The following is a 12,517-nucleotide window of genomic DNA, read 5'->3' as shown; positions in this document are numbered from 1 at the left end:
CATTACTACCATATATGACCACCCATATCAGTGGCCCAAATACTTGTACTATACCAGACTGTTCAGCTGCCGCAAGATTTTAGAACAAAAAATGACAAGATTACCCTGTTTATTACAAATAATAATTTTTTTTCTTTTATTACCATCTTTATACAATACAGGGTTAAAATATATTTGTGGGTTACACGATTGCCCATTATTTTATTGAGCTGAGCTACCACTTCAACAAATGCTTGGTTCAGTTAAAGTCAAGCAAGCATTCTGCCATCTCTTATCAGTTTAAGACAGAAATATATAAGGTAAATGTTAGTATGTCCCTCTGCTGATCTTTATAGGCAGGGGCAAACGGGCAGATTCGGGGGGATTTAGTCACCTGTCGACTAATCGCCTCTTCTTCGTGGCGACAATCTCCCCGAACTACCTTCCTCCTGCTATAATGAGAAAACGCCAGCGCAATGGCACTCGCGGTGCTTCGATTTCCGAAGTCGCGCAAGTTGCCTCACGAGGAAAAGACACATTCTCTCTGTATGCAGCAGTTGGGTGTCAGATATTCATTGACAGTTACATCCAATCTAACTCAAATCCTGCATGTAGAGAGACATGATGTCTGGTGATTTTAAAAGAGTGAGCTCTAATACATCTTCTAGGCAAAAGGAGCCCCCCTATAAGATATTCATTGACAGTTAGATCCAATATATCTGACACCCAACTCCTGCATAAAGCAGAGAAACAGATGCTAAGAGATGGATAGTGAAGATAAACCGTAATTATTTCTTAACGGTACAGAATATTGAATTGAATTTATTGTACTTAGAAAGTTTCTTATTTCAGTGCGCTGAAGCTTATATTAAATTTTCATTTTCGCGATAGTTCCCCGTTAAGCTTTTTGGAGTAAATGTCTGCATAGTCTATATCCACCTACACTCCTCTTGTTCCTTACTAGATCACCACCCTGCCCATTCCGTGTGACTATTGTAATACCCCAAAAACTTTCTATTTTATTAACCCTTTCTCTTGATTCTATTTAATATCCTGCCTCATAACCCCTCTGTCTAAATCTAAAATTCAGTTGCTGTTGTAGAACTTCAGGATCCAAGCAATTTTTCTTTGTCTAGAAAATTACCCAAATGGTATGCAGGTATGGGATCAGTTATCCAGAAAGCTCCAAATTACAGAAAGGCCGTTTCCCATAGACTCCATTATAATCAAATTATCCAAATTTGTAAAAAGTATTCCTTTTTTCTCTGTAATAATAAAACAGTAGCTTGTACTTGATCCCAACTAATATATAATTAATCCTTATTGGAGGCAAAACCAGCCTATTAGGGTCTTTTTAATGACATGATTTTCTAGTAGACTTAAGGTATGTAGATCCAAATTATGGAAAGATCTGTTATCTGGAAAACCTCCGGTCCCGCGCATTCTTTATAACTGGTTCCATACCTGTATTATTAACCCTTGGTGGGTAAAGACGTAATTGCATACGTCTACAAGTTTGAAGTTAGTTTTAGATTTAAAAAGTTCCTCTTTAGTATAAATTTCCAAATCTAGAAAGTTTATATTAATTTTGCTATAATTTAATGTACATTCTATCAATTTTGCCACTGGAGGGCACTTTAATTATAGCCCTTAGCGGTTATTTTCTACATGTAAATCCTCCTTGGTCTATTTTTCCTTGACAATTATTCGTTCGCATGTAGCCTGTTCCTTATCCAGGTAGCCCCTTTGTTCTTGTTTACTGAACTGAAAGGTGAAAGTTGTTTCTTATTTGTACAGTTGCTTTTAGGTTTGCTGTTCTGTGATTCATGAAACATTTCAAATGGTCCGTACAGTCCTTGCATAGTAATAAAAGTGCCTGACCTTGGGCTTTTGTTCAATCACTTGCATTTTAGCCATTATCAAACTTTTTTCTTTCCTATACTACAGAAAAAAGCTCAGAAGAAGAGATTTCGAGAAGATGACGATGATGATGACGCCACGGACAAAAAACCACAGTATAAATGTATGCTAATGCTTATTATTGTGTTGGCTGAGTAGTTCAGCTCCCTTTTATTGAGTCGATGTATGTTCTTTTATGTGTAGGTTTTAAATAGAGAATGTCTCAGGCCACATCATACTGCTCATTATATACTTCCTCTGTATTCGTCTTATTGTAGATGAGTGTCTCTGGCACAGTTGCTCTTCAATAATAGTCGAGATTGTTCAGTGCTGCTTTTAAAGGGCAATCACTGTGGGTTTGGTTTTTTGTTTTTAATGATGTTCATTTGTTGTATTGCTATTTTACCTAGGCAGTCAATTATAGACACTTTTTTTTCATTAAAGGGGTGGTTCAGCTTCAAATAACTAGTTGGTTTCAGATAGATCACCAGAAATAACGACTTTTTTCAATTACTTCCTATTTTCTATTTGTGACCGTTTTTCTAATATTGAAGTGTAAAGTGTCGTTTTTCACCTTCTGAAGCAGCTTTGGAAGGAGGTCGTTGACCCTGTAAACTGCTCTAAATGGATACAGTTACTTGATACATTTCTTATCTTTGTCCCTGCTGAGCAGAATCTCTGGGTTTCATTAAAGGCATCTGTTAGAATTGATACAATAGTTGCTAATACTCCAGAGATGCTGCTGAGAAATATATTAACTAAATGTTGTAGAATTGTAACAGTATAGAGTCAGCACCTGAATTACTGATCTGCCAGATTGTAACGCCAGAGACAGGAACATTCAACTTAAAACTTAAGCGTTTGGAAAAACCGTAAAAAAGAAATAATGGAAAGAAATTGAAAAAAAGTCGACCAGATGTCGATCGGATAGGACTAAAAATTCCGTCGGATCGCGGCCGCATCTGTTCGTTGATGCGGTCCCGCAACCCGCCTGCCCGTTACCCATTGTTAGGATCCGATCGTTGGGCATTAGGGCCCATGATCGGATCAGCCCGATATTGGGCATATCAGTGAGAGATCTGCTCGTTTGGAGACATAGCCAAACGAGCGGATCTCTCCGTGTATGGCCACCTTAAGAACTAAACCCATATTCTACAGTGTTTATCTGTTATTTGAATCGTTACCCCATAGCTACACAGCAGACTTATATAAACTAGTGGTATTTGTAAAGCATACTTGGGATTTTTACCAGTGCAGGGCAATCATACATTATAGTTCAGTGCAAATAAAACATTTACATTTTGTTGTTGTTACTGGTCCTTTAAACCAAGAAGTTAAAGAAATGCTCGGAAGGGCTCTCTTCACGGCAAACACTGTAATTTGTTGCCGTAATGTCTTTTACTGCATTCCTTCTTTCTGTTCAGCTGAAAGTTACTCTTTCTATAGATTTCACTACTCAAAGCACATTTATTTCTTGGTAAAAATGATTTAGAGATTTAATTGTTGGCTTCCTGTTGTTGCAACTCTCACAGTTTACATGCTTAGTTTAGCAGCAAAGTAAAGGGAAAAGCAAGCGATCCAGCAATTATGTGGCACTGCAGAGAGTAGGCGTTTGGTTTACATATTGACAAAACTGTTTTATTCACAATCCGGTACTTTATGGTCATCCTTTAACGTGTGATGCTTTGTGCAAATTGAGCATTAGTAATACTGTGTAGGGCTGGATAAGCGCATGGTGACAGGTGTCTGCTTCTTTTTGCATCCGGAATTTCTCCTACACATGTTTTTCTATTTGCTATTCAGAAAATTGGGTAAAAATGTACCTAATTTGCATTGAGCGAAGCCACTGACTAGCATTCATCCTAACTTGATTTTTGTGTCTTATTGACAGCTGGAGGCTCGGGAATACACAGACCATTCTCCAGAAAACCAGAAATTGGAGCAAACTACAAACCTAAGGTATTAAGATTATACTATACCTATACCGTATACCACACGCTCTGAGCCGAACAATGCGTAAACCCATTTTTTCCTTAATAAAATGCAGATTAGCTCAGCAGGATTTGCTGGCTCACATCTCTGGCCTCTTGACATCCTTTTCCCAAATTTCTGGCAGTCTCCAGGAGCATAGGCAGTTGCAGTCAGTATCAGATTTGCTTTAAAGGTAAACTTAACCCACAAAATGAATACTGAAGCATCAGATATCAAATTAAGCGGCATATTAAAGAATCTTACCAAACTGGTATATATATTTATGTAAATATTGCCCTTTTACATCTCTTGCCTTGAACCACCATTTCTCTTTGCTACCTCAGAGATCACCTGACCAGAAATACTGCAGCTCTAACTGTAACAGGAAGAAGTGTGGAAGCAAAAGACACAACTCTGTCTGTTAATTGGCTCATGTGACCTAACATGTATGGTTTGTTTGTGTGCACCGTGAATCCTACGATCCGAGGGGACCGCCCTTATTTTTTAAAATGGCAATTTTCTATTTCTGATTATCGAATAGCACATACTACTAGAAAAGTATATTATTATGAAAATGGTTTATTTACATGAAGCAGGGTTTTAAATATAAGCTGTTTTGTGAAATGTTTTTATTGAGACCTACATGGTTAGGAGGGGGTATAGTTTTCCTTTAACTGTGGATGCTGCAAGGTGGCAGAGAGATGGGCAAAAGAACTCGAGTAGGAAGAGTTGATGACTGCCAACCCTGCTGAACCACTCTGAATCACTCTGAATTTTATTAACAGGTTCTGGCAAACGGCAGTTTTAGGAGTCTTGCCTGTTGCCTTTCACAAGGGTGGGGATTCTATGTTATATAAATATATTTAATTGTCCTTATCTTTCTAGTTCCAGAGCTGAGGTGGGGAATACTGTTTCCTGACAAGAAAGCTACATATAAAAATAGACCAATTTCTAGGAGGTTGCAGCTTTTGACTATTTCTAGCTGTGCCCCTGAAAGCTTCAATAAAGGGCGGTCAAGAAGATTGTTTTAGGCAGGGGTCCCCAACTTTTTTTTTTTTTTTTACCCATGAGCCAAATTCAAATGTAAAAACAGTTGGGGAGCAATATAAGCATGCAAAAATGGCTATTTGGTAGCCTCTATGTGGACTGACCAGGAGGCTCTGGTTGGCAGTACACACGGTTTTTATGCAACCAAAACTTGGCTCCAAGCCAGGAATTCAAAAATAAGCACTTGCTTTGAGACCACTGGGTTGATGAGCAACATGTTGCTCACGAGCTACTGGTTGGGGATCACTGGTGTAAGAAGAGGGCAAGCAGTGTGTTGCTTTTTAACTTCTGATTAAGGATTGGTGCTGAGGCTTAAACACGACATATATCTGAGCCGCCTCCCTTACCTTAAGGTGGCCATGCACTGAGGGATTCGCTTGTTTCGTGATGTTACTAAACAAGCGGATCTCTCCCCGATATGCCCACATTGTGGGCGATATTGTGCTGATCCTATCATGGGCCCTAGGGCTCAAAGATCGGATCATAACAAAGGGTAAATGGGCAGTCGGATCACTGGACTGCATCAATGAACAGATACAGTCCGCGATCCAGTGGGATTTTTTTAGTCCTGTCCTGTCTTTTTTAGTCCTGACCTTCGGCCAGATATTGATTGGGAAAGCCAGTCTGTTGGCAGCTATATTCAACCCATATATGGCCACCTTTAGGCAACTATAGTTCTACCTCTCTGCCTTTATTCCATTTGCTGTTCCACCCCTTACTGGTTTACTAGCCACATCCATTAATATTAAACTAAAACAGAGGACTTTGATTGCATTACTGTGTAATGTTCTTCCTGTGGAAGGCTTTATCTATGGATGTCATTTTGTGTTTCTTCTATACAGAAAGGAAAAGGCGATGTGAAACAGAAAGGCAAGCACGATCCATATGCATACATCCCTCTAAACAAAGCCAACCTTAACCGGAGGTAATTCTACTGTCCCTTGCACTGGGGAGAGATACTTTATTACTGTTGAAGGGGCACAACTGTGCACTTGTTGTTCTATGTGAGAATTTGCTGCTGAACAGTATTTCTAGGAAAAAGCTGAGAAAAGGCTGTGACCTTTAATCATTTCCCTCATTTGTAATCCATCACATGTGTCGGAAATTCAGGGGCAGAGTTCCGTAGTATCCCTCCGTTCCTTCCTTTATTCTCTTTTTACTGCTGGTTGTTTTTCTCTCAGCTTTTTCTTTATGTTCCTTTTTCTAGTGCCTCTTCTGTCTTAATAGCCTTTGTCTTCTTGTACAGTATTCATTCCAAACACTGGAAAAGCATTTTAATAGTAACTGGTTTGACTGAAAAGTGGTACATTTTGGAACTCAAAGTAAAAGCATATGACACAACTTCATTTCTGTTTGCAGGAAGAAAGCAAAGATGCAAGGCCAATTTAAAGGCATGGTGAGAGCAGCACAAAGAGGAGCACAGAGTGGACTGAAAAAGAGAAAAGACAGAAAGCTTTAAGGTTTCATCTTCAAAGGGCAAGATTGTGTTTGAAGCAGTGTGCGTAATACAGAGCAGCCGACCTCTCTTGAACCGCTCACCCGCTAGGAAGAAGTGTGTCGCTCTGCCATGTTTATCTATCAGGACAAGACTTCCTAGGAAACTGCCTTTATAAGGCTTCAGAGAACAAGTTATTAATTTCCCGTTTACATCAATTACTGTCATACATAAACTGCAGTGGAAGCTCTGTAAACTACAACCCATTAAAATATATCATCTGTTTGTAATTTTCGAGTGACGCAAGTGAACTGATAGCCCCGGGCAATGCCATTTTTCCACTCGGCTTTTGTGCTCTTGATGCTGCGGTGAAATTTGCATAATCAGAAAAAGTCATTTCATGCCATGCAACAATAGCTGTGGTTTTTCAGAGATTCCAAGTTTTTTTTCTGATATGAGTCATGGAGCCTGATTTAAATCCAAGATGAGTGGGATGTTTAATGGAAACAGTTTTTCGAGACGATTGCCTTGCAAAATCTTTTTTTTTTTTTTTTTAGTCTTATTTCTAATGACACTGTTATTCAGGTGACACATGTATAACAATGACCAACACTTAATGGATGATTTGGTGCACCTCTCCCAACAGATTTAACATCTAAAGGTCCCCATAGACGCAAAGATAGCAATTATTGTGCGGTTAGTGGGATTTGAACAATCGTACATTTTACAATTTTTCGGCCGACATCTGTCAGAAAATTAATCGGCCAGGTTAAAAAATCTTTATCGGTCCCAGTGCAATCTATTTATGTTTGCAGGGACAAGCAGGCAGCTCCCCTTTGTTTTCCTGGCAAATTGGTCTTTTTAGTTGATGGACAATTCGTACGATCATTTCGAGATAATCATGGTCTCACGATGACGTTCGAATCTTTTAAAAATCTTTACATCTATGGCCAGCTTTAAGCCATATCTGTAACACTCACCTGCCCAAATGCCTTGCCAGTACTGAAAAGGTTAATGGACACTTGGGAGTGGAGCAGCCTCCTTATACCACTGTTGTGAAGTAAACAAATTATCATTGTACGACATCTGAAGATCCTTAAGTGTTCTCCCTGAAGAGGATGTTCTGCATTCTGCTATAATGTCCGACCATTAAGCCTCCTAATGAATTATGTGATCACGAGATTTTGATCCTGCAAGAAACCGCTTACAGCAGAAAAGTGGCCCCTTGTTTTCTGATATGACAAACATAATTGCTTGCTTTAATGCTGCTGCATTTAAAATCATTTTAAAACCCCGAAATCATAACCGCGTCATTGACATTTGACGCTGCAAAAATTTATTTGAGTTTTTTTGTTTGCTCTAAATTGAGGGCACAGGTTAGAAAAAGAAAAGAAAATATAATGTACTCTTGCCTTGCACTGGTAAAAACTGATCAGGAACACTACAATAGTCTTCTGTGTAGCAATGGAGGCAATTGAAATAAATGGCAGAAGATAAATAGCAGATACACAAAAAAGGTGGGTTGTGGGAGCACTAAGTTAAAATGTGTTTAAATACAATAGAAGTGCTACTGATTAGGCCAGTTAATCAATGCACATTCCCTGTTCCCCTGTTTCATAAGTAATTCAGTATAAATGCAAGTGTATGTGTTTACAAAAACAGGGGTTTTAGTTACAAAGTGATGATCATAAAGTTGATAAGCCACCGGTCACGTCAAGGTAAACCCCGTATGGTGGTCACTAACTATTTACTAGTCATAGTATAAAAAGGCTTCTACCTCTCTGCATAGTAGCATTACTTGTAATCAGTGTCTCCTGAACCTGGTTTAGTCTGGTGGCTTATTTGTTTTTGTAAACACATGCAGTTGCATATATACTGAATTACTTATGAGACAGGGACCAGGTAATGTGCATTGATTAATTGGCCAAATCAGTAGCACTTCCATTGTATTTAAACATATTTTAACTTAGCCTTTGAGTGCACCCACAACCCCTCTTTTTTATATTGTATTCGAGCCAGAAGCTGCAGGCTAAGCTTCATGTGGTTTATAGTACCCCATACCTACCCCTTTAAACAAATGGTGGCCCTATGCTTTTAAAAAATGGCCGTTGGTTTGGGTAATCTCTCTTAAAAGCCGCAAAAGCTAGTGGTGGGGGAGGTTCTAGCCCTCAGAAGACACTGATTATAAGTAATGCTACTATGCAGAGAGGTACAAGGCTTTTTATACTATGACCAGAGGTAACAAGTGAGGGACCACCGTACAGGGTTTACCTTGACGTATGGTGGCTTATCAACTTTGTAACGTTGTACCCCTGTTTTTGTAAACACATGCACTTGCATTTATACTGAATTACTTAAGAGACGGGATCAGGGAATGTGCATTGATTAATTGGCCAAATTAGTAGCACTTCTATTGTACTTACGGTAAACATATTTTAGCTTAGCCTTTGAGTGCTCTCACAACCCCCATTTTTTTATATTAAATAGCAGATATCAGATAAACTCTGTACAATATAATGGTGCTCTACAGAGCTAATGTCCTAGGCAACCTGACGCTAAGGACAGAGACACGCGTGGAGATTTGGGGAGATTTAGTCGCCCGGCGACAAATCGCCTCTTCTTCGACTGACTAATCTCCCTGAACTGCCTTTGGTACTTGGAGCGCTTCATTTTCGCCCGAAGTTTCCTTGTTATGCAACTTCAGAAAACAAATCGATCCGAGTGCCGTCCCATCCGCGCTTTAGATTCTAGCCGGCGGGAAGGCAGTTCGCCAAGATTAGTCGCCCGAAGAGGAGGTGATTTGTCGTCTGAATCTCCACATGTCTCTCTGCCCTTAATGTCTGCCCCCACAGCTATACAGCAGCGTATTTATATAACTATAGTAGTGCTTCTGAAGTACACACCCGTTTTTTTTTTATTTGTTTTTTTAGTGCAGGTGCAACAGTATATTATATTGTAATTACTTTAAAGTTTAAACCACTTTTATTTTTAAGTGTTGGTGTTCCTTTAAGGATAATTGCACATGGGGAATTTTGGCCCTGACTGTCGCACGCAGAGGTAACAGACCAACCTTCACACCACAATGCTTGAGAGTACATAGTTTGGCACCGCACTGTGTGCATCAATCACGGTGCTTATCATTAAAGAACATCAGTTGCAACTAACATTAAACTGCTCAAACACTCTGGGGTATATTATTATTATTATGCTGTGAAAATAACTTTGCCAGAAAAAACGGTGTAAAAAGCTGCGTAAAATAAATTGCAAATTTATCAAGGTGTGTTTTACACTATGGTAACGCCAGATTCCCCCCCCCCCCATTTTACATTGCTTCCAGCGGAAGTCACTCTTAAGGAAAAAAAACACGTAAAAAAATGTAGACCCCTTTTTTTTTTTTTTTTTTTTTTTTTTTATATATGGCGAAGCCTGGTTGTGTGGCGAATTATCCTGCAATTTTTTTACAAAACATAATAAGTTTGCCGCTCTGTTTGGCACCAACTGTAGGGCAATTGCAGTCAGGGCAGCTTCTATCCAATCAGAAGCCGCCCCTCTTTAAGTTCAATGTTAACTGCCTAAAACTGTTGTACTGGAAATCCTCTGCTTGAAAAGTGCATTTGTTTTTGGGCCAAGAATCCCCAATACAGGGCTTTTTATCCAGAATGCTCGGGACCTGGGTGTTTTCTATATAACGGATCTTTCTGTTATTTCATCCCTTAAAGGGATCCTGTCATTGGAAAACATGTTTTTTTCAAAACACATCAGTTAATTGTGCTACTCCAGCAGAATTCTGCACTGAAATCTATTTCTCAAAAGAGCAAACAGATATTTTATATTCAATTTTGAAATCTGACATGGGGCTAGACATTTTGTCAATTTCTCAGCTGCCCCTGGTCATGTGACTTGTGCCTGCACTTTAGGAGAGAAATGCTTTCTGGCAGGCTGCTGTTTTTCCTTCTCAATGTAACTGAATGTGTCTCAGTGGGACATGGGTTTTTACTATTGAGTGCTGTTCTTAGATCTACCAGGCAGCTGTTATCTTGTGTTAGGGAGCTGCTATCTGGTTACCTTCCCATTGTTCTTTTGTTTGGCTGCTGGGGGGGACAAGGGAGGGGGTGATATCACTCCAACTTGTAGTACAGCAGTAAAGAGAGACTGAAGTTTATCAGAGCACAAGTCACATGATTGGGGCAGCTGGGAAATTGACAATATGTCTAGCCCCATGTCAGATTTCAAAATTGAATATAAAAAAATCTGTTTGCTCATTTGAGAAATGGATTTTAGCGCAGAATTCTGCTGGAGCAGCACTATTAACTGATTCATTTTGAAAAAAATGTTTTTTTCCCATAACTGTATCCCTTTTAAGTCTACCAGAAAATCATGTAAACATTAAACCCAATAGACTGGCTTTGCTTCCAATAAGATTTAATTATATCTTAGTTGGGATCAAATACAAGCTACTATTTTATTTTTACAGAGAAAAAGGAAATCATTTGTAAAAATTTGGACAAAATGGAGTCTATGGGAGACAGCCTTTTTCCGTAATTTGGAGCTTTCTGGATAACTGATCCCTTACCTGTACCACTGGAGAGCTACATGTATCCCATCATGCCCAAATGCAAGGAGAGCTTAGGGCCAACCTAAATGCATCCTAAACTTTCATGGTATAATGTGCGTCAATGCTATTTACCTGCAAGGATTTGCACTTCAAACTTAAATCAGAGAGGCTTCTCAGCATGTCAGCTCCCACACAGATTGCTAGAAAGTCATCCTTCAGATATTAGTTTAATACATCTCTAATACAATCAATTAGACAAAGCCAGAGAGCGATTACAAGTATCCTGAAAGAGCAGATTGATAAACTTGTGTGCATTCGCTGAAGATTCATTATTCTGTTCCTCCTAGTGCCGAGGTTTCATAAAGGAAGGATTGTAAACACGATGGAATTGTCACAGGCCGGCAAGCTTGACTGATGGATAATTAGATCACTGTTTGAAATATAGGTGTGATATATAGGAATAGGGTGAAAGTACTCGGCACACAGAAGAATGAGCTTGGGGTGGAAATATGCAATATAAGGTGTTTAAACTAAAGGTTTTCATATGAAATCAACCAGGCCTGGACTGGCCATCTGTGATTTCTGGCAAATGCCAGAGGTGCTGCCATAAGATCATACCTCCCAACTGTCCCATTTTGAGCGGGACAGTCCCGCTTTTGACAGCTCAACCCGCTGTCACGGATTTGTACTGATAAGTCCTGGGTTTCTCTTTGATCTGCTGCACTGAACAGCCAGTAAAGTTTCTAACTTAATTGGGTCTTGGCAGACAGCCCAGAATAGATACTTGACATACTTTTGTGACAGTTTGATAAGATAAGAAGTTAGACTCACAGCTTAAAGGGCAATTCACCTTCATTTGCAAAACTGTAATAACATAAAAACCACAGAAATGTGTTCAAACTTTCATAACCTGCCAAATTATGTAAAATGGACATGGTAATTAGGGGGTGTGGCCACAAAATGGGCTTGGCCAAGATTCCATAGAAAGTTACTATTTAGTGGGCTGGTGGGGAACTGATTGGGCGATCAACCCTCCCTTTTCTGATATGAGTAGCTTTGTTCTTAAATGGCTTTGAAAGAGAGGTTGTGTAGACTTGCAACGGGTTAGTGCCTAGGGAGCACAAAAACTCCACTTCACCTAAGCGTGCCGGTTCTGCTCAGCAGGGTGCAGTTCTAATCGGTGCTGATTACATATCTACTTGTAAAAGAAATGCTCCAAAGGACCCTTTTAGCCTTATTTTCAAACTTCGGAAATAGTTTTACCGCCGTGCAGCTCAATAAAAATCAACTGATGGCAAATTATACGTATTTCAGCATCAACATGGCTATTTGTGTCCGATAATTGTATTTGCACAGGTCTTGCGTTTATTGCTTGCTGCTACTCATTTGATCTCTATACAAAATTGGACAATTCTCAGTGCTACTGACCATACCTGGGCACCCTGTATAATGTTATATTTGGGTATGAAATGAATCTAGTCTAGACTCCATTTTATCCAAATAATCCAAATTTTGAATGATTCCTTTATCTCTGCAATAATAAAACAGTATCTTTTACCTGATCCAAACTAAGATATAATTAATCCTTATTGGAAGCAAAACCAGCCTATTGGGTTAATGTAATGTTTACT

At 39.3% G+C, this 12,517-nt stretch overlaps 1 protein-coding gene across 1 annotated transcript in view; it reads left to right on the top strand.

The window, feature by feature from the left end:
- LOC108695759 (RRP12-like protein) overlaps positions 1-6,621 on the top strand; it is a 36,059-nt gene extending 29,438 nt beyond the window's left edge. Inside the window, 4 exon segments of the mRNA XM_018224730.2 lie at positions 1,927-2,002; positions 3,770-3,837; positions 5,739-5,821; positions 6,256-6,621. Coding sequence (XP_018080219.1) covers positions 1,927-2,002; positions 3,770-3,837; positions 5,739-5,821; positions 6,256-6,355 — 327 coding nt within the window. The 3' untranslated portion in view covers positions 6,356-6,621.
- Positions 6,622-12,517: the final 5,896 nt, after the last annotated feature.

The sequence above is a fragment of the Xenopus laevis genome, chromosome 7L (genome assembly GCF_017654675.1).
Source record: "Xenopus laevis strain J_2021 chromosome 7L, Xenopus_laevis_v10.1, whole genome shotgun sequence".
In the NCBI taxonomy this organism is placed as follows: Eukaryota; Metazoa; Chordata; class Amphibia; order Anura; family Pipidae; genus Xenopus; species Xenopus laevis.
This window is presented reverse-complemented; position numbering and strand designations above follow the sequence as displayed.